General features: G+C 41.1%; 2 protein-coding genes across 3 annotated transcripts; both read left to right on the plus strand.

Moving 5' to 3' along the window:
* The first annotated feature begins 1,174 nt into the window (after window positions 1-1,174).
* Window positions 1,175-22,648, plus strand: LOC134225049 (insulin-degrading enzyme). Of its 2 annotated transcripts, none has more exons than XM_062704809.1 (7): window positions 1,175-1,433; window positions 2,029-3,586; window positions 3,670-4,020; window positions 4,079-4,310; window positions 4,378-4,584; window positions 4,992-5,494; window positions 22,101-22,648. In XM_062704809.1, the coding sequence occupies exons 1-7, from the start codon at window positions 1,366-1,368 to the stop codon at window positions 22,347-22,349; spliced, it is 3,168 nt and encodes a 1,055-aa protein (XP_062560793.1). In that variant the 5' UTR covers window positions 1,175-1,365; the 3' UTR covers window positions 22,350-22,648. The 2 variants fall into 2 exon arrangements, with proteins under 2 accessions (XP_062560793.1, XP_062560794.1); XM_062704810.1 differs by having other exon boundaries at window positions 1,190-1,255.
* LOC134219715 (uncharacterized) lies at window positions 12,176-14,126 on the plus strand. The gene is made up of 3 exons (XM_062698550.1): window positions 12,176-12,558; window positions 12,850-13,528; window positions 13,608-14,126. Exons 1-3 carry the CDS (start codon window positions 12,176-12,178, stop codon window positions 14,124-14,126), a joined length of 1,581 nt encoding a protein of 526 aa, XP_062554534.1.
* Window positions 22,649-22,659: the final 11 nt, after the last annotated feature.

Raw genomic sequence — 22,659 nt, forward strand, 5'->3', positions numbered from 1 at the left:
AATTTTGATTTCTTTGGGATGAGGTTCCATCCGGTGGGTGCTTGCATATGGTTTTTCCGATTAAATAGCACATCTCTTGCAGTGCATCCACCGCACTATCTTGGTTATGAATTCCCGGATTTTTAATTCGCGGGTTATTTGGATGAGATTTGTTTTCAACAGCTGCTTAAAGACTTTAAGAAGCCATTGGCAGTGGAAAACATGAGACTATACCAAAGAATGAAGTAAATTTGATGGAGAAAATTTGATTTTGAATGTAAATAATCGCTTCTGACGACTTTTCTCCCAAACTCTCGCAGCGCACTCTACCACTGAATCCTTCTCGAATCCGCCTATTGAACTGTCAAATCAAGACAAAATTTTCAAAACGACTTATCTGCTTTTGTAAACAAAGATTCAAACGACGATTTGACGAATCTGATAGTTCTCCCACGCAAACCAACACCATCAACAGGTAGCGGAAACCTTCACCTACCTATTGATGATGTTGGTTCGCGTGGGAGAGCTATCAGATTCGTCAAATCGTCGTTTGAATCTTTGTTTACAAAAGCAGATAAATCGTTTTGAAAATTTCGTCTTTTGAAATATAACCATGCTCCGTAGCAAGGTTATTTTTAACCAGGACGAAATAACGAAATAACGAAATTTTAAGAGGACGGCTCGATCTTTGTTTTAGCAAATTTGCATGCAAACCAACACCATTTCGTCATCATCATCATCATTTCATTCCATTTTTGCAAATGTTCCTTGTAAAATGTAAACATTAGTGTTAGTTCTCCTGTCATCTAAGCTTTCTTCAAGATATTCTTCAATGCGGGAGAGCGCCCAATATTAGCGCGGTTACAACCCTGCATTCGATTTTTCGATCGATTTTTTCAGTCGACATACAAATTTCTTCTGTCAACGAGCTCGCATTTTTGTTTTGATTTTTATGCGGCATCCATAAATGATGTATCAGCTTCAGAAGATAAGATGTAATAATTTTTTTTTTCGAGTCTTTCGTCTGTCTTATAAGACTATATAGTATACAATTTGATAAGATTTTCTCTATTGGATTTCAAACATGACACTTGCTATTAAAATTGCTTTCTATCAATGAACAAAATAAATATTGATATGTATATTAATGATATTGTCATTTTGTACATTTCGTAATTTATGGTTGCTCTTGTCACGCACAGAGTGACTGTCAGTGTCAGGTTCAGAGTGAAAAGTTTACCTCATCGTTGATTTTGTAGTTGATTCGCTCCGGAAGGTGCTGAAAACTGTTGTTTGCGCAATTCTCGAAGTTTATTGAATAATAATTTCCACCGGAAAACTATACAGCTTTTCGTTTCCATTTTGCGAATTCGCCAGCTTCGTTTAATGTATCAACAACTTTGCCGTCGCGTCTCATGGACTACCGTACGCGAGGGTAATTCGCTCTCATCAAGGTATTTATGAAACAAATTGAATGATTGCAACAATGATAAAATTTTGATGTTTGCTTGGCATGGGAACCACGTACACGATTCATAACAGAATGCTTTCTTTTACTGATGCATATATTCCTGTATTTCGGGACAACCTGTTAGTAAAAGTTTCATGGTCGAGGTCTTGAATACTTCGTGGTTGTACGTTCCAACATGGCCAAGCACAATGGGACGCCATTATTCAATAATATATAAGATTTGAGCACTATTCGTCGCACTTGCGAACATATGTTAATCTAGAGGTGATAATTTTTATTCACGTTATGGATTTAGACTATACCGAGAAGTGAAATCGTCACCAGAATGGCAGGCTTACGGTTGTCCTTGTTCTAGTCAATTCTAATATCTAATTAAATCTGTCTGTATGTGAAGAATGTAGACCTGCATTTTATAATGTTTTATGCGTCGTGAGCAATGCGCATCATCAAGAGAAACTAAGGGTTGAGAAATGATTATTTTAATTGAACTTAGATAACCAAAATTTTTGGGATGAGTTGAAGTTATTGATGCTGATATGTACGAATTTGGAATATTATCAGTTTTCTCTTGCTTCCAGACATTCGTTAATCATTAGAACATCGAGAAGATTTGTGCACAACAGTAGCAGCAAGGCTAGCAACAGAGCCAATCAAACCGAAAGTATCATGGAGACAACCCTGGCGAACAACGCACCACTGCCCAAGCTGTCGTCGATCGGGACAGTCGCGATGGGAGCGAGCAAGCTGACTCGATTTGACAACATAACCAAGTCGCAGCAGGACAGTCGCAACTACCGCGGTCTGCAGCTCGAGAATGGGCTGAAGGTCTTGTTGATTTCCGATCCATCTACGGACAAATCGGCCGCAGCGCTATCTGTGGAGGTTGGCCATCTGAGCGACCCGGACGAAATTCCCGGATTGGCCCATTTTTGCGAACACATGCTCTTTTTGGGGACGAAAAAGTATCTGAACGAGAACGATTACATGTCGTTTTTGTCGGAGAATGGAGGCAGCTCCAATGCGGCTACTTACGCCGATACAACCAAGTATTACTTTGACGTCGTTCCGGACAAACTTCCGGAAGCGTTGGACCGCTTTTCGCAGTTTTTCATAGCACCGCTATTCACGGAATCGGCAACCGAAAGGGAAATTAACGCCGTGCATTCGGAGCACGAAAAGAATCTCTCTACGGACGTTTGGCGGATACGACAAGTGAATAAGTCGCTGTGCGATCCGAAGCATCCGTACAATAAGTTCGGAACCGGAAGTAAAAAAACTTTGCTAGAGGATCCAAAATTGAACAACATCAACATCCGGGAGGAGTTGATGAAGTTCCACGCAAAGTGGTACTCGGCGAATATTATGAGTTTGGCCGTGTTCGGAAAGGAATCTCTTGATGAGCTAGAGGGTATGGTCGTGGGAATGTTTTCCGAAATTGAGAACAAAAATGTTACATCGCCGCAATGGAAGGATTTACCTTTCAGAGAGGATCAGTTGGCTACCAGAGCGATGATTGTTCCGGTGAAGGATTCAAGGTCGTTGACGATAACGTTCCAAACGGAGGACTTGGAGCGACATTACAGGGCAGGGCCTGAGCATTATGTTAGCCATTTAATCGGGCACGAGGGTGTTGGAAGCATTCTGTCGGAGCTGAAAGCTAAGGGGTGGTGCAATAATCTCGTTGGGGGTTACAGCACGGTCGGTCGCGGGTTTGGATTCTTCGAGGTGATGGTCGACCTAACGCAAGATGGTTTTGAACACGTTGACGATATTGTGAAGATTATTTTCCAATACATAAACATGCTGAAGAAGGAGGGACCGAAGAGATGGATTTTCGAAGAATACTGTGATTTGTGTGAGATGCAGTTCCGATTCAAGGACAAGGAAAATCCACTGTCGTTGGTTTCAAGTGTGGTGCATTCGATGCAAAGCTATCCACTGAAGGAGGTTCTTGCGGCTCCGTATCTGATATCTGAGTGGCGTCCCGATTTAATCGAGGATCTGTGGAATAAGTTCTACCCAAAGAATGCCAGAATCACCGTTGTGGGACAGAAATGTGAGGCTAAAACAAACTGCGAGGAGGAATGGTACGGAACTAAGTACTGTACCGAAAAAATTGACGCAAGTGTGCTTGAGGTTAGTTAGTTAAAAAAAGTTGATTATCCAATATTTCATTATTCAATGAAAAATGCACTTATCGATGTTTTACGTTTTTTCAGGAGTGGGCTAGGAATGATGTCAACAGTAATCTGCATCTGCCGGAACGTAATCCGTTCATTCCGACCAATTTCGACCTGATGCCCGTCGATGCGGATATCCAAAGCACCCCAGTCATCATCCATAATACTCCGATGATGCGCGTGTGGTTCAAACAGGATGTCGAATTCCTCAAGCCCAAAACACTGATGAGCTTGGACTTTTGTAGCCCGATCGTGTACTCGGATCCCCTCAATTGCAACCTGACGCATATGTTCGTTCAGCTGTTCAAAGACCATTTGAATGAGTATCTGTATGCGGCCGATTTGGCAGGGTTGCGGTTAATAGTGGCTAACACAACTTATGGCGTTAGCGTAAGTATTTTCAGCTTCCAATAATTGAGAATATGTTCATTAACAAATACAATCGTAGGTCTCCATCGGTGGATACAGTCACAAGCAGCATATTCTCCTGGAGAAGGTCCTGGAAGATATGTACAATTTCAAAATTGACGAGAAAAGATTCGACATACTTAAGGAGCAATATATACGGAATTTGAAGAATTACCAAGCCGATCAGCCTTACCAGCATGCTGTGTACTATTTGGCCCTTTTGCTCACCGAGCAAGCCTGGTCCAAACAGGAGTTGATCGATGCTTCAGAATGTGAGTGTGATTAAAGTTCATATATGACAGAGACAGGAGCAACAGACAATGTTATTTTTTTTTGCAGTGCTTACCGTCGATCGGTTACGATGCTTCATAGATGAGTTGTTATCCAGAATGCATGTCGAGTGTTTTATTTACGGAAATGTGAACAAGGAAAAAGCTCTGGAGATTTCCGGCAAAGTTGAAGATAAGCTGAAAAATACGGATGCAAGTGTGCTGCCACTTTTAGCCCGACAGCTAATGCTGAAGCGAGAATACAAACTCAACAATGGTAAGTTTGAATTCTTGTTGAATGCAAAATACTACAAACCCCATAAAAACATTCACACACAAAGTCCACATTGAGAATAAAAAAGCGCAATGATTCCCGTAGATTAAACATTATTTAATAAAACATTTAGTTCATTGCAACACGTCCATTAGTACCTCCCATATCGTGTGATAGATGGGCATAATGATTTTATTATAATGCAACGATGTGTACATGCGCAACATTAGAATATCTAATTCTATTGATACAATATTTGTAAAACTTTCACATCGCTTGATGAAAAGATCATATACACACAATTCTATGGAATTGTTAAACATTTCACTTTAATATAATTTAATTTAATTTTTATTCGATGAAATTTAAATTTCAAGCATTCATTGATTCACACTTTTCTTTATTTCCAGATGAAAACACCCTATTCGAAATAAATAACGAATTCCACAAGAGCTCTTGCGCTGAATTGTACCTGCAGTGTGGAATGCAGAGCGACCAGTCGAACGTGTACGTCGATCTAGTCACGCAAATCCTGAGCGAACCGTGCTACAACCAGCTGCGAACCAAAGAGCAGCTCGGCTACATCGTATTTTGCGGCTCACGCAAATCGAACGGTGTCCAGGGCATCCGCGTCATCGTCCAATCGGCCAACCATCCGGCGTTCGTCGAGGAGAGGATAGAGCACTTCCTGAACGGGATGGTCGACTATCTGGAGAAGATGACCGACGAGGAGTTCAAGCGGCACAAGGAGGCTCTGGCCGCCATGAAGCTAGAGAAGCCGAAGCGACTGTCGACGCAGTTTTCCAGGTTCTGGAACGAAATATCTCTGCAGCAGTATCACTTTAATCGGGCGCAGGTGGAGGTTGCGTTCCTGCAGACGCTCACCAAGCAGCAGATCGTCGATTATTATAAGGTAAGTGATTCACTCGTTTTTTAACATTTATGATTATTATTTGTTTGTTTATTATTCAAGTCTATTCTAAATCTATTCGGTAACGTCCGGCGGTACGGAAAACTTCTAGTAGTCGTTGTCGAAACACGTCAGCAGAAACATTGTAGTTAAAGTATGAAAAGAATTGATTTAATTGATGGCAGATTGCACGAACGGGCTCATTCAAAGCATAATTGCTGCTCCTCCTTCCAGAAAAAGACAGTTACGATGACGAAGCGGTCTTTCTGTTGCGTATATTTGAATTTGGGCCAGCAATGCTGGATAATCGATGTGCGCAAACGTTGCTTGAGCGAATCTTCTTCTCACGTCAAGTGGTTTGATTCTCAAAAGACGACAGCGCTCCTCGTACGGTGGCAAATTCCATTGGTCACGCCAACCAATAAAGCGTAGTGCATAACGCACATTTTTTTTTTGAACGGCTTCTATTCGAGCAATCCAATTGGCTTGAAAAGGACACCACACAACAGCATTCGATTTCAATAAAGAGCTCACAATGGGGCAATAGAGAGACTTGATGCACATCGATTCCTGAACTCATCAGCGATTTTGAACATAAAGCCAATTTGACGATTAGTTCTGGTCACGATATCGTTATAGTGGACACGGAATGTGAGGGTACTGTCCAGGATAACACCAAGGTCCTTAACTTGCTGAACCCGAAGAAGAGTCTGTCCGTTGCGGACGTAGTCGACTGTGAATGGCTGATTTTTCCGATTAAACGAGATAATGTTGCATTTTTCGATACATAGTCTAAGTAAGTATTTTGAGCACCACTCAGCAAAGATGTTCACCATGTTTTGTAAATAATAGCAGTCGGAGTAACATTTTACTATTTTGACTATTTTTGTGTCGTCTGCGAATAAGTAGCGGCATCCAGGATGTAGCAACAAGGAGGCGGCATTTATGAAAATAGAAAATAGAAGTGGCCCAAGATTGCTGCCTTGCGGGACTCCAGAATTATTGACAAACAGTTGGGATTCCGAACAACCTATTTTTACGCTGACTGAACGGTTTCACAAGTAGGATCTAAACCAATGAACATTTTTAACTGATATATAGCATAACAGCGCTAATGGCGGTTTATCGCACCGCAATTAATATTTTTATATTAAACAACTGACCCGGTTCGATAAACCGCCATCAGCCATCAGCGCTGTTATGCTATATATCAGTTGAAAATGTACATTGGTTTAGATCCTACTTGCGAAACCGTTCAGTCATCGTAAAAATAGGTTACCCTACGCAGCCAAAATCTTATGAACAATTCAAACGATTATTCTGAAGTTGTTTCTGATGTCCTGTGAGAAGCATTGCTGCGGTAGGTCCAATAACTACTCCAGGGTATGTTTTACTTTGTCTGTCTCTGCTGTTTGCTACTTGCTTGCCATGATCTTGATCTTCCCAGGTCCTATTCTTCTATTGGGGACACAAGTCCTTCCGATGGCAGTCCTCTCGACACTCGAGGCTCCTGATAAAAAAAAAAATTGCCTAAAATGATAAGCGAGAACAGTACCTAATTCCATTTAAATTTTTTAATATCATTAGTGATTAGCACACGTTATTATTTTATGTGAGGGGCACGCATGGGGGCTGTGCTCGGGGCGGCAGTATGGTGAAAGCAGTTTCGGGACAGTTAGGATTGAGTTTTCATACTTAAGAGAATATCTAGAATAATATTATATTTTGATAAGCAATAACAATGCCAACCTCCATTTTAATCACGATCTTTTATTAGTAGCATGGTGATCAGTTCTCGTAATATTACATAATTCGGTGGGCACGCTTGAAACACATTTTTAACTCAAGTTCGACCAAAAGTGCAAAATTTAATTGATTTATTTTAATTTATTTTAATAACGCCTGCTTTGAGCGTGCTTACAGCGACACACTAGCAGTAAACTTTCTGAAATCAGTATGGCGAAAGACATATCCCATATATTCCGGGGAATATCATTTCATACTCAGCCACTGGATACCAGAACAGATGTTGAAGCCGGTCTCCTTGGTGTACAGACGCTCGATCAGTCGGATCAAATTTGTTTAAAGTCTCACACCAGGACTAGGATAGTGCGCTTTGAGCGGCACATGTGCGCTTCGATAGGGCCTGCTTACGGACACATGCAGGCTTTTATAAAAGTTCAACAGAGCCCACTGTCAAACCGCAGCACATCCATGGCAGACCCCATAGGACGTACCCTCTTACTCTATCTGACGTCTGAAGGACAACAAAGCCCAAGCAACACTACCAGCTAAGTACGCAACCCTTTACCTGCGGTGAATGAATAACATAGTGGTTGGTTTCCTAACGCGGGTTTTCTCAACAGTAGGAACTTTTCACGAAAAACTATGTAGGAAGGTGTCCGCTACTACGCCTACCAAATATTTTTTTCGATTAAGGGACATATTGTGTGAAGTTCTTGATAATAAACAATGTAGTCTCGCTCCCCGAGCAAAGTTTGAAATCAAATTGAATTAAAAATTTGATGTCATGATGTCAATTACAGTCAAATTTCACTCGTTATGCTACGTTTTGACAGGGCAAGTGAATTGAACAACTCAGTTGAATTCAATTGACTTGCCAAAAGTTGAACTTGTTCAACTTTCTTTTCGTTCAAGTGAATTGAATTAAGGTGTTTACACGTTCAGTTCGCGTTCGATTCAAGCGACTTGCTCAATTCACTTGCCTTGTCTAAACGTAGCATTAGGCTATCTTTAGATGGGCTACGATTTATTTGGTGCCCGTTAGTTGGGCTGTAGCCCACTTAAAACGAAGGTGGACTTCCAATTATGACATCAACGGCAGTTTTTTTTTTCTTTTTCGCAGTTGGCAGCTCTGAATTTCTATTGTATCCAGTATTTTGCGCTCGGTAATGGCGTCGTGACCGTGAGTTCCTCTTAGTTTGACATTCAAGAGGTAGAAAACATTGGAACTCATCACGTATGCCTTGAGTTGAATATTTTTTTGTTGTCAACAAATAAATGTCAATCTCACAGGAACATTATCGGAAATAACTAAGTTTAAAACTTCATTTATTGCTTCATTTATATTATGTATTTCTTTATACATTTCAGATTTCACATTTGCATTATTGGGCCTAGAACCGATTTGGTTAAGCTGACTATTCGTCGAAATAATCGGCAGGTACCTATCGAGACTGAACAAGCAGGATGGTTTTTATTCCGGAAATAATTTGTTTTCTGTCCCCATCGAAATTTCGTGGCCAAATTGAATGATATTGATGGGGAAAAAGCTTTGTTGGACACTTGAGAAGGAAATTCTTTAATAAAACTGATGAGTTTTGAGGAAAGTTTTGCGATTTTGCCAAGGCCCGTAATGCTGGGTAGACACCTTTACGTGGTGTGTTACGGGATAAGATCTACCACGGTTACATTGCCAGCTACAGGCAAATCCTGACCCAAACGTTTACCTTCCTCATTATCCAACTCCGTGGTACTTATGAGGGTGTCGCTAAGTCGGTGGCCTCTCGTTAAGTAAGTACCACACCAACACTTCCTTCCTCTCCCTAGTTACGGTGAAGATGGGCGTGGCCAGGAGTAGTAATCCTCATGCTTTTATTTTTGTTTAAGACTGGAATCAAGGACCACTCCCCTTCTTGATTTCTGATAGCATTCTAGATGAGGATCTCAAAAGTAAAACATGAGTATCACTAGTGTCCAATCTACGAATAACTCCGTAACAATGCTAATGCTAATGCTAATGCTAAGGTTTTGCGATTTTGCCAATTTATTCATTTGTTCATTTCCTAACCTTTTCATTTTTCAAAGACCAACAGGACAGAAAAAATAGTATTCTGCTCTTATTGGAACAACGATGGTCACAATTGCTTGACTATTTTTACATTTTTAAAAGTTGGTTTCATGACAACCATTTGTACATTTACGGGATAAGTAGCATTAGTCAATCACACCATCATTTTGTTTATTCAATAATATCAGAACGACGTATGTGGATCACGAGAAGGTAAAACTGTTTCAAAACATGATTTCTGCTACTCCTTCCCACTTCGTCACGCTTTTTATATTAAATCTGTAGTTATGCATAATTAGAAATTTAATACGAAAAGCATGAAGAAGGAAAAAATCATCTTCACGCTTCTCAAAATCCAGAGGTGCCTTTGAAGTATGAACGGAGGCCACAAATCAACATGTCTTAACACTGAGTTCCGACTAGTTTCACTAATTATTCTGTCCAATGATAACCACCAACGACAAACCTAAAAAATATAAAGCATTGAAAAAATAATGATTTACTCCATCATTAATTGAAATTATGGATAATTATTGAGAGGTTATTATTGACGTTTGTTTATTTACTTAAATAAAATCATTTATTCAAGGCATACTTGATGAGTTCCAATGTTTTCTACCTCTTGAATGTCAAATTGAGGGGAACTCACGCCGCCATTATCGTGCGAAAAATACTGGATTCGCTGATTTGACAGATGAAATCTCAGCTCAACTAACGAAAGTCTTTCACTAGATGGGCTACGAGTTTAGCCCAACGAGCGAAAGTTGACTGTATTTGATTACTCCAGTTGATTTCGTTTTATATGGATTAACGTTTAAAACACCAGAAATGAGAGTATATTTTTACGCTGTCGAAAATCAAATTTTGCTGTCAATCAAATCAACATGATTACTAAATTTGAAATCATGAGATTCTTATGTCGAATTCGTTTTTAAAAAGTTCCAACCTAGGTTGGAACCAGTTCCAACCTAAGTGCTGTCAATGTGTTTTTTTATTCGCTCAGGTTGGAACTAGGTTCGCACTAGTTCCAACCCCAAAGCTGTCGGGTTCGCACTGTGTTGTTTCACGGTTTCGCACCAGGTTCACCAATACTGTGTGGGCCGTGACGACATGTCTATATACCATTATATACTAGCCGGTTGTCTCCTCCACGCTACCCCAGCGATCCAGACAGTACAGGTCGGAGCGGCTATCAGGTAAGATGCATATCCGTGACGGTGGTGGCGTTTATGGCAATGGGTGACTTCCAGGTACAGTTCGGAGTTGCACATTTGGCGACCGTGGCAGGTTTTGCTATAGTTTTGCAAGCAAAACGAACGGATCTTGATGCTTCTTGGAAGTAAACTATTTTCCAATAAAACAATTGGCGCGTTGGGAGGACCGCCGATCAAGATGTTGGAAAATTGTTATGCTAAGCGTGTTGAGAGGACCGCTGAAAAAAAAAGATTATTTTGAATATGGCGCGTTGGGAGGACCGCCGATTAAAATGTTGAAAAATTGTAAATCTAAGCGAGTTGAGAGGACCGCTGAGAACGTTACTCATTTTGTTATAGGCGCGTTGGGAGGACCGCCGATTAAAATGTTATGAATCCTTGATGCGAAAAGTAAATGTCAAAATAGCGCGTTGGGAGGACCGCTAAATTATTTAAAACAGAAAGAATATACATGCCTGAAGAGACAATCGCTTGAAAACTATTCAGATACGAAAATGGCGCGTTGGGAGGACCGCCGATTAAAACGTTGTAAATTTATTGAGCGAAAAAAAAAATAAAATGTCGAAAAAGCGCGTTGGGAGGACCGCTAAATAGAAATAGAAAAGCAAAAAAACAAGCGTGTTGGGAGGACCGCTTAAAGAATTTACATGCGTGTTGTGAAACCGCTTGAGAGATGTTCAAATACAAAAATGGCGTTCCAGCACGCCGGACCGTCGAATGAAACAGTATATAATTGAGACAAACGAAACAAAAATGTTAAAAAAAAAACCATACGCGCATCACCAACATCACGTTAAAATGTTTATCCAATTCGGCAACAATGTAAAAGAAACCTAATGCGCACCATCAAGATCACATTGAAATGATTATCCAATTCGGCAACAATGTTACGAAGCATAAGACAGCCCGTATAAATATCTCGCGCTTAGTTTCATAGGGGCGTAACTGTATTGATCGATTTCTCTTCGTCGATGTTTTCTTTTTATTATTGTACCGAATTGCACTAGTTTGTCGATGATTTAATGGTTTGGTGTGATAAAGGATGATTGTATCTTGCACCAGAATCAATAATCACGGTTGTAGTTTTTGAAACAATTGAGTTATTAACAAAACATAAAATCGATTAAGAGAAATCGATCAATACAGTTACGCCCCTATGAAACTAAGCGCGAGAATATATATAAAAGAAATTGTGCGCCGAAAGTACAGCCAGCCAAATCAATCGTGTCAAAATGATTCTTGAAATGGAACCAAATGAAATAAGCGAAGAGCGCTATACATGTTTCATTATGTAGTGAAGAAAATAGAGCATGTCTGTAGAACCACTTATGTAACAGCTAGCGATCCATTGAATTCACGTATGTGTGAGGCCTTCGAGCAACTAGCCATGTACATATGAATGAGATCACTAATAAACACGTATTCCCGAGTCACACATACATAGCCAAGTTGAAAGACGCAAGCAAGAAAAAGCAAGGTGCCACATACTTCGTTTCGACTTTTTCTGTGAGTATTAAAGTAAAATCAGAGACGAGTGGTTCTGTTTGCAGTTGGCTTTAATTTATTTGCGCAATCAGCTGTTGGGAGTACTGAGGGAAAACGATGTTTTATTGCTAATCATCAAGTTTATTGTGAAAATCGCGTCAATATCGGAACAACATGCCTCGTGCGGGAAAATATGTTCGTGCACCGCTCTCCGCAACCTGTGTCGACGTTGAAGATTTGTCCTCCGATGAAGCAGAAGCCGGAAGATTTGTGCGTGCGCCTCAAGATCCTCGATCCAATGCCGAAGAAGACCAGTTTGCTCATTATTCGTCCATTGTGCCAGATTACCAAAAGCGTTTAGAAGTGCGAGTACATGAATTGGAAAATGAATTGAGCAGCCTCCGTCGGCACTCACGTGAAGAATACGCAGATGAGGTTAGCTTTCCAACAATCCCGTATATCGAGCCGCCCAAGCCATCAGTCCCTTCCACAAACGGGGGTGTCATTCGTTGGGACAACATCAAGCCCTTCCCGAAGAATGTAGCTGCGACCAAGATGTGGGAAGCCTGGACGCATTTCTATGAGGATTTTGAAATAGCGATTTCTCTGTCCAATGTCACAGATCCAAAGCGCCGAGTAGACCTCCTCTTGCTGTCCATGGGCGACGAACTCAAAAGCATTGTGCGAGCAGCTAGACTACGACCAAGTCTAGACCAACATTTGAAAAGGGCGTAACAGCCAAAATTTATTCCTTCTGATTCTTTGTCCCCATATATAGCTTTATTTATAGACGAAGAATCAAAAGGAATAAATTTTGGCTGTTACGCCCTTTTCAAATGTTGGTCTAGAAGTGTTGGGGGTGAAGATTACTACCTGAAATTCGTAAGTAACATTGATAAATACCTCAAAGATATGACGGATCCCGCCGCAGAGCACGAAGACTTTTCAAAAATGTGCCAGGAAGAGGGTGAATCAGCAGTGAAGTTTCATGCTCGCCTTACGGAAAAGGTTCTCCTGTGCGGTTACAGTCCAGCGGATCAGGATCGATTCGTTCGAACCCAACTTTTGAGAGGCCTTCGTAACCAGGAGTTGAAAAAAGCAGCAAGAACATACGGCCATGATTCCAACACAATTGTACAGGCGGCTACGCGGGCTGAAGCATTCCAAGCGGAGATGACCTCCAAAGAGGAATTAAGTGCACTTGCAATAAGCAGCAGCAGGTTCAGAGGCTCGGAGATCCAGCATAAGCGTGAGCCAGGTGTTCAACAACCAGTCCGTCATCCAACGAAGCGATTCAATTCTGGCAGAACACATCCTTATCAGCAACGACCAAGTGCCAGCCGTCGTTATAGATGTTCAAGATGCTTCAGACCATCACATGGAGGAAGAGAATGCCCAGCTATGAGGAAAAATTGTAATGCATGTGGTCAACGTGGCCATTTCGCAGCAGCTTGTCGTGCAGAATCAGTAAGCATGGTAAAGGATGGGAACGGAGCGATTCCTAAGGACGAAAATCATGGAGAACAGGTAAACAATTAAAATTTGCTATGAAAACAATAAAGATAAAGTCACTCGAATATGTTCTTCAATTTCCTTTCTTTTGTAGCATATCAATGCTTTGTCCCTTCAGGATGTGCTTGTAGATTGTCGCATTGGTCAGTCCAGTCCTATTAAATTCCTAATCGATTCTGGTGCAGACGTAAACGTCATTGGTGGCGCAGATTGGGATAGGCTGGAAAAGCAGTTTGAGTCGGGGATGGCTTTCTTTACACATAATACAACTCCGCATAATACTTCTATTCGAGCATACGCTGCGAATAAGCCAATGCATGTAACATGTAGCTTCAGGGCTACAGTAGAGGTGATCGGGTTCGATAAACCAGTAGTTGCAGCTGAGTTTCTGGTCGTAGAGGAAGGAAGAAGTTCACTTTTGGGAAGAGCAACGGCTAGCGACATGGGTTTGCTGAAAGTAGGCGAAATGGTCAATGCTTGTGAAGAATCCTCAATATTTCCGAGAATGCCTGATGTGAAAATCAAATTTAGTGTTGATTGTTCCGTTCCACCGGTACGCAATGCGTACTACAACATTCCTGCTGCTTACCGAGAGGAGCACGTCGGCGACTAGATCAGATGGAAGCAAGAGGTATAATCGAAAAGTCACTACAGCACCGCAGTGGATCAGCGGCATGTCGGCGGTACCGAAAGGTAAAGATGACTTCCGCTTGGTGGTGAACATGAGAGCACCAAACAAAGCCATCAAGCGGGAGTATTTTCGGTTACCACTTATCGACGAAATGAAGGTCAAGCTGAATGGTGCAAAGTTTTTCACAAAACTGGATCTGTCTGACGCGTTCTATCACCTCGAATTATGTGAAGAGTCGCGTGAGCTTACCACGTTCCTTTCGGAGACAGGAATGTATCGCTTTACACGCTTGATGTTCGGTGTCAACTGCGCGCCGGAAGTATTCCAGCGCGAAATGACACGTATTCTTAAAGACATAGAAAATAAAATCGTATATATTGATGATATCCTTCTCTTTGCTGAATCTATTGAAAAGCTTAGAGCAACGGTCGCTCAAGTGTTGCAAATTTTGAGGTCTAATAATCTTACCCTAAATAGTTCAAAATGTGAATACGATCGAACTAGAGTTAACTTTTTGGGCACGAATTAAGTGAAAAAGGGTTTAACATCGAAGCATCAAAGATAAAGGACATACAGCGATTTCGGCATCCATCCACGTCATCTGAACTGAGAAGTTTCCTGGGACTTGCATCGTTTGTAAGCCCATATATCAACAAGTTCGCGGAAATATCTGCTCCTTTGTGGGCTGTGGTATCATCACAGAAATGGAGCTGGGGTAATGAACAAAAAAGCGCCTTCGAGTTTTGAAGCAAAAAAATGATCGAGTCAACTGTATCGTTGGGATTCTTCTCGGAATCCGACGAAACTATTCTGTATACTGACGCGTCTCCTAATGCACTAGGTGCTGTGTTAGTTCAGGAAAACAAATTGGGCTCTTCACGAATCATAAGCTTTGCGTCGAAGTCACTAACGGCGACTGAGAAAAAGTATGCCCAAAACCAAAGAGAGACATTAGGGGCAGTGTGGGCAGTGGAGCATTTCTCCTACTTTTTACTAGGCAGGCACTTCGTTTTACGGACGGATGCTCAAGGAATGACCTTCATTCTAAGTAGGTCGCGTGAGGATTCCAAAAGGGCATTAACAAGGGCAGATGGATGGGCCTTACGGCTAAGCCCGTATGATTATGATATCGAATACATAAAAGGACACGACAACATCGCTGATCCGTCATCGCGTTTATATTGTGGACAGGATGAAGCATTCAACGAGGAAATCAGCCCATGGGAAGTTTGTAACTTGGAAACTCGTAGTGATGAGTTCCTGACCGAAGAAGAAATTCGTGAATACACAGAGCGAGACGCAACTCTGCTACAGGTGATCTACGCCTTGGAAACGAAGGATTGGCCTAAAGCATTAATGAAGTTTAAATCAATCGAGAATGATCTTATCTTCACTAAAGGGATTTTAGTGAAAAGTGGCTGCCCGGTTATTCCTCAAGAACTTCGGGATAAGACCTTGGAGATCGCTCACATGGGCCATCCTCTCGAAGCTAAATTGAAGAGCATCTTGCGTAGACGCGTATGGTGGCCAGGAATGTCTTCTGACGCGGAAAAATATGTGAAATCTTGTTCCACTTGTGCCATAAATGGACGACCAGAGCGACCGCCACCAATGCAAAGGGCATTTGCTCCAAAAGGTGTGTGGGAAACAATCGCCCTGGATTTTAATGGACCGTATCTTAAGCTAGGAGGAATATCCATTCTAGTCATAATCGACCTACGTTCTAGGTATGCAATTGCGCGACCTGTGAAAACAACTAAATTTGAGCACACTAAAGCTGTTTTGGATGCCGTTTTTCGAACTTGAAGGATATCCCAAAGCTATGAAATCCGATAACGGACCACCTTTCAACGGCGAAGAGTATTCTAAATACTGCTCCGAACGCGGAATCCAAACGATATTTTCTACTCCATTCTACCCTCAGCAGAACGGCCTGGTAGAAGGCTTTATGAAGGTCGTAAATAAAGCCATGTCTACCGCGTTAGCCAAGGGGGGAAATCATCAGAAAGAATTGCAAGCAGCAGTTCATTCTTATTATGCCGCGGATCACAGCATAACTAAGCTACCACCAGAAGAGGTGCTAACCGGCCGTAAGATCAAACGCGGATTGCCACTTTTGAACTATGGGAAAAACGATCATAATGATCTGTTACTCGATGTAAGAGACCGTGAAGCTAAATTACAATCGAAAGAACGAGAGGACGCGAGACGTGGAGCGAAGGTGAGTAAGGTTAAGCCAGGCGATACTGTTGTTATCGAGCGTCCATCGCGAGGTAAAGGTGACAGCAGATTCGGCTTGAAGCGGTTCACAGTAGTGCATGAGAATAACGGCAGTTTGACGCTTTGTGATACGGAGGGTCATCAACTGAAGAGGCACGTGACACAGGCCAAGAAGGTCCAACAGTGGCGGGATCCTGCGCCTAAGGAAACTTGCGGTGAGACTAGCAATCCAGTATTTTCTTCCATCGACGAGTCCCGCGAACGTCCCAGGAGAGAGCGACGGCTTCCTGTCTACCTGTCCGAATACGTGCGGGCAACTGAGAAAAATTTGGATATGCATTAGATAAGACTATTTTTTTAAATAATTTTTGTTGTATAAAGATATATAGATACATACCATAAATCTGCTATTATAAACTATCGGAGTAATTTTATTCTTCGCCATGTCGAAAACTTCTTTGATTCATGAGTTGGAGTCTTGAGCTCTTCAGTTCTTGAAAATAGATCTTCACGCTTCTGAATCTTGATAAGAACTGTGACGCTCTAATTGACATTTTTCTCAAGGCCATCTAAGTTTTTTCTTTGATGCATATCCACAAAGATTTATGTCAGTTTTTTAAAAAAACCGTGATTGCTAAGTTTTCATTCAATTTTTTTTGTCCTGTATTTTGACCCGGCTTGTCTTTAAATCCAAATTCATTTTATTTAAAATTTGATTTTTCTCAATTTCCCGGAGAGCAAGGGGGATGTGTGGGCCGTGACGACATGACTATATACCATTATATACTAGCCGGTTGTCTCCTCCACGCTACCCCAGCGATCCAGTCAGTACAGGTCGGAGCGGCTATCAGGTAAGATGCATATCCGTGACGGTGGTGGCGTTTATGGCAATGGGTGACTTCCAGGTACAGTTCGGAGTTGCACAAATACAACTGCACTTCAACTGTCAAAACCATATGGGTGGAATAAACAAGCCGAAGGGAAATACAAACCAGAGTAAAAACGAAACTGTTTGTGCATTTAATAAAGAATGCGCATCGAAAGCCGTTTTACGGAAAAATTTTATTCCCTATGATATTTGTCAACATTTGCATTATATTTAAATTCCCTTAGGACTTTTTTCAGTAATCCCAGGATAATTTGTTTTAAACGGAAATATTATATTGCAATTTGTTCTAAAATTCTCCCATTAATTATTTATTTAAGTAGTTCTTCAAAAAATCATACGGAAATTCTTCAAAGAATTCTTAAAATTCGTTCAGGTATTCCTTCTTGAAGTCTTGTATGCATTCCATTGCGAATTCTTCCCAGAATGCATTAGAGCAATATTTCAGGCATTACTTCATAATATTTTTCCAGAAGTTCATCTGGAAATTCCTCCAAGATTTCTTACGAAATTTCTTCCAAGAATTTCTTTGAAAGTTCCTCCAGGAATTCCTCCCGAAGTTCCTCCAGGAATTCCTCCGGAAGTTAATCCAGGAATTCCTTCAAAAGTTCCTCCAGGAATTCCTCCGGAACATCCTTCAGAAATACCTCCGGAAGTCCTTCCAGAAATTTCTTCGGAAGTTCCTGCAGGAATTCCTTCAAAAGTTCCTCCAGGAATTCCTCCGGAACATCCTTCAAAAGTTCCTCCGGAAGTCCTTCCAGAAATTTCTCCGGAATTTCCTGCGGAAGTTCTTTCATAAATTCCTCCGGAAATTTTTCCCGAAATTCCATCAGGAATTCCTTCGGATGTTCCTCCAATAATTTTCCCGGATGTTCTTTCGGAAGCTCTTCCAGGAATTGCTCCGAAAGCTCCTCCACGAATTTCTCCGGGGCTATCCTGAGAAATTTCGGGAGGGACTTCCGAAGGAATTTCTGGGGGTACTCCTGGAGGAACTTCCTGAGAAATTCCTGGAGGAACCACCGGAGGAATACCTGGAGGAAATTCTGGAGGAACTCCTAAATGAATTTGAGTAGGATTTCATGAATGAATTTCCAAATGATTTACTGAAGGAACTTCCGGAAGAAGTTTTGAAGTATTTTTGGGAGGAATTCCTGAAGGAATGTTCCAAAGATTTTCTGAAGGAACTTCCGAAGGAAATTTTTAAGGAACTTCGGAACTTTCCTAACGAACTCCCGAGCTCCGATCGTAACTTCAGGAAGAAGAGGAACTTCTGAATAGATTCCTGAAGAAATTTCCGAAGGAATATCTGAAGAAACATCCGGAGGAATTCCGGAAAGAAACTCCGAGTAAATGCCTGCAAGAACTTGCGGAGCAATTCCTGAAGAAGCGAAAAGGAATAGAGAAGCTGGGGTAGATATATCCATCCAAAAGTAAATTTCGTAATTCGCGAAAATCAGAGCGCGTACTTGATCATTTTTATCATGATCTGATTCGTTGTGGCCCACAAACTGCCAGTGCATTGGTAAAGTCTGGTATGGTGTCGATGTGTCGATCGAATCAAAACAAACACGATGCCACGCACACCACCATATCCAATGACAGATGGAACTGAAAACGTTTTTTTATTCAGGGTTCGGGTTGGCACTAACCCAGGTTTAAAAACGAATTCGACATTAATTTGATATCACAATGAGTATTCAATTAGATTATTCTTATAAGCATTCATAACAAAAACAGCATATTTTATTTTCAGGTTGCTTTTAATCTTCGTGAATAACTCCCTTTAGATAATCGACTGCATAATTTTATGTAAAGTTATTGCTATCATTATAATAACTGAGGAATGCATTTTGAAAGCATGTGAAGCATTGTTTTGCTATCTTTTTTATCATAATTGACATTAAATTTTATTTTCAATATAATCTCAACAGCAGAGCTCAATAGCAATTTGCTCTCATTTTGTAAAACGACTTTGCTCGGGTTGACTGTGGATTATAACAGCGGTTCTCAACCTGGGATACATGTACCCCTGAGGGTACCTTTACTAGCCGCAGGGGGTACCTCGGACAAAAATGCGTAATGGCGGACTTAGTACAATTCCAATCAAAACATATTGATAATGTTTTGATAATTGTGTATCAAAACTTTCTCTTGTACATAATATGCATAGCGATCATTAAATCAAAGCCAACTGAATCCTGACCTCCACAACCAAGGGCTACGGTTACAAGAAACGAATGAACAAATTAAAAAAAATTCTATGCGATCTGTTCGAAACAAAATGTTGAAGAATATGTTAAGAATATGCTTCTGAACTAAAATCTAGAATTTAAAGGTTTGAAAGCCTTTGTTTGAGAGACATGAAGGCTTTTTTTTCGAAAAGCTTGGTTGATTCGTTGCAAGAGGATCAGAAGCCTATTTCTACGGTTCTCGGAAGCGTTCTTCCAAGCTGCTAGAAGGTTGCCTTTCAAGAGGCTTGGACGATTCCTTTCAAGAGGTCTAGAAGCCACGTTTTAAGAGGCCCGGAGGCCTTCTTGCAAGAGGTTCAGAAGGTTCCTTTCAAAAGGCTCGGAAGGCTCCCTTTAGGGGCTCGTGAGCCTCTCTTCAAGAGGCCCGGAAGCCACCTTTCAAGAGGCCCGGAAGCCTTCTTTCAAGAGGCCCGGAGGTATTTTTTTTCAAGAGGCACGGAAACCTCCTCTTAAAAGGCCCGAAAGCCTCCTTTCAAGATGCCCGGAAGCCTCGTTTTAAGGGGCCCCGACGCCTCCTATCAAGAGGCTTGGAAGTCTCATATCAAGAAGCTTGAAAGCCTCCTTTTGAGAGGCTTGGAAGCCGTATTTCAAGAGGCTTGAAAGAATCCTCTTTTCAAGATATTCAGAAGGCTTCCTTCAAGAGACTTGGGACCCTTTCTTCAAGAGTTTCGGAAGCTTTCTTCAAATGACCTGGAAGCCTCCTTTCAGAAGCCTGGATGTCTCTTTTCAAGAGGCCCGGAAGCCTCCTTTGAAGAAGCTCGGAAGCCTCCCTTCACGAGGCTCAAAAGCCTTCTTTCAAGAGGCGTAGAAGCCGACTTTCGGGGCTCACAATCCTCCAGTAGTCCTAGGAAGCTTGATAGTTAAGGCTAATGTGAATTGGAAAGTTGCACGGAATAATAAAAATTTCAGCCCAGAGAGCCGTTAATGATATGCGCTGTTAGTTAACTATGGGTTATATGCCGTTAGTCTTCAGGTCCATTTTCAGTTACGCTTATTATCATTTCAGAAAAGCATAGGGGGTATGTACCTTAATTGGTACAAAAGTTCGAAGAGGTACCTCTCATTAAAAAGGTTGAGAACCGCTGCCTTATAACAGTAAAGCACATGTGACTATTAGGCAAATCAAGCATCCGAAAAATATACTATTTGCAAAAAAATAGAACTAATCACGGTGGAGGTTGGTACTCGGATTCTGGTGGATTTACCACAAATGTGACCTTGTGTTGTGCATATGCGCAGTCACGGTACTTTCCTTACTAAAATTGATCTTGGTTAGGGGAATGAGAAATTCATATAGTTAGAGTAAGTATCCCAAAAATATGTTTTCGAATAATTGTTGGACCACTTTATTTCCCAATGTTGATAGTGACAGTGGCGTATTTTGCGATAGTCATGAAATTACCCTTAGTTATCCGGTTCAATCTTTTCTGGTACCCGGTCTGGTCACTTTTTCAGATGGAAAATGAAAATTTACAGATTTCTTTTATCAAGTCTAACGTGTGGTAGCCGCGAATTTTGAAAACATTTTATTTATTCTTTATTATAAAGGTAGATATTTGGGCCTCTGGCAGAAACTACCCCTGGCAAAACGCTTTTACTTTGTACTCTCACGCTTTTACTTTACTCTCATACTTATCATGGTTGAGACAGCCGTAACTAGACTACACCAAAAATTACATGACGGTGTGTCGAAATAACAAACAAAAAGTTGTAGAAAGCAGAAGTTTTCCACATTTTGAAGAAACATCTAAGCATTTGCGAGACATGAAATGAGATTTCGGGCAACAGAATATCCTCACATTTTCAATGTGAATGCCATCAAAATTAATGAGATTGTCTGCAATTTTGAGATTGCATTAGTTTATTATGTTAATTTACTGTTGAAAGGAAGGAAAGGAAAAAATACATCATTTAATCGCTACTATGTACTAGATTATAGCAGCATTTTTTTTTACTCACGCACGGTATACAAAACCCAATGTTCCTTTTCGCCTACTGTGTTTTAACTTCCATCATGTCCATGCGCAAGTTATGTGCCGTCTACACCAAGGTATTTTGATACCTTGGTCCAGAGTATGAGCTGTTTCACTTGATATCATTGTTCATCCATCTATAGTTTTCACTGGAAATAATGCATATCATATGACTTTTCTGGTCCAGATTCGCTATATCAAGTGATATAACTCGTAGTCTGGACGGCACATTAGGCATGTAGCCAGCCGTTGACGGGGATTGACGATCTGTGCAGATGCTGTGTGAAACGAAAGACTTCAATGCTGTTTATGAGGCGAACTCGAACTTTTTGGTTTAACATCACTGCGTTCTGTATGATAATGCTTGAAGTAGAAGTAAGTTTTAGGGTAAATGACTGCATCTCATGTGTTGAATAAGACTATAATTTGAGCATAGTTGTAGCGGCTTACGTATACTAGGGGTAAAATGCGCAGCCATATTTTCATAGCACAAATTTTGTCGCAAAATTGAAAGCGTCTGAAAACAATTAAGCCCCCACATGAAAAACCATCGTTAATTTTAGATGGAAATACACTTGTCGACAACTGTTCCGCTAAAGCACTCAATTTTATCTCCCTCTACCATTAGGAATACATCGTGATGGGCGCCTCCCAGCGACGATCGCTCTCGATCCACGTGCTATCCACTGCCGAGGGTGGTGCCGGTCACAAGGAAGCCCCGACTGACGTAGCCAAACAATCATCGGACGATGCCTCGGCCCAGAAGGACTTTGTTAAGGTGTCCGACTTGGCCGGGTTCAAATCCACCCGGGCGCTCTATCCGATGGTACAGCCGTACATCGACATTAAACCAAAGGGCAGTAAGTGTAAGCTTTAAAGACGCTATTCGTCTATTGTTGATTCGTTGGTAGGGTAAGCTAATCCCATTATGTAATGCACGAGGTTGATACAGTCATCCGTTTTTTGTTAGCTTAATTGAATCAATCCTTCAAATATTATACATAATAGCGTGTTTTTCATTTTTTTTTTCTATTGTACATTATTGTGGCAATTTTAAATTCGCGTTCCTTAGAAAAAGAAATTCGAAAATTCAGTTATATTTTGTAGGTACTTAACACTTGTTTATTTTAATAGCAATCGATAATCTATATAAAGCCATCGTATATAAAAATCACACTTGCAATGCA

This window comes from Armigeres subalbatus, chromosome 3, assembly GCF_024139115.2.
Source record: "Armigeres subalbatus isolate Guangzhou_Male chromosome 3, GZ_Asu_2, whole genome shotgun sequence".
Lineage (NCBI taxonomy): Eukaryota > Metazoa > Arthropoda > Insecta > Diptera > Culicidae > Armigeres > Armigeres subalbatus.

What these genes read in the sequence shown, in the direction of transcription:
- LOC134219715 (XM_062698550.1), top strand. Translation starts at nt 12,176, where the DNA reads ATGCCTCGTGCGGGAAAATATGTTCGTGCACCGCTCTCCGCAACCTGT. An exon ending in AATGTAGCTGCGACCAAGAT is followed by an intron (nt 12,559 to 12,849) that starts GTGGGAAGCCTG and finishes ATGTTGGTCTAG; the next exon opens with AAGTGTTGGGGGTGAAGATT. An exon ending in ACGAAAATCATGGAGAACAG is followed by an intron (nt 13,529 to 13,607) that starts GTAAACAATTAA and finishes TTTCTTTTGTAG; the next exon opens with CATATCAATGCTTTGTCCCT.
- LOC134225049 (XM_062704809.1), top strand. Translation starts at nt 1,366, where the DNA reads ATGTATCAACAACTTTGCCGTCGCGTCTCATGGACTACCGTACGCGAG. An exon ending in ACACAACTTATGGCGTTAGC is followed by an intron (nt 4,021 to 4,078) that starts GTAAGTATTTTC and finishes ATACAATCGTAG; the next exon opens with GTCTCCATCGGTGGATACAG. An exon ending in AGATCGTCGATTATTATAAG is followed by an intron (nt 5,495 to 22,100) that starts GTAAGTGATTCA and finishes CTCTACCATTAG; the next exon opens with GAATACATCGTGATGGGCGC.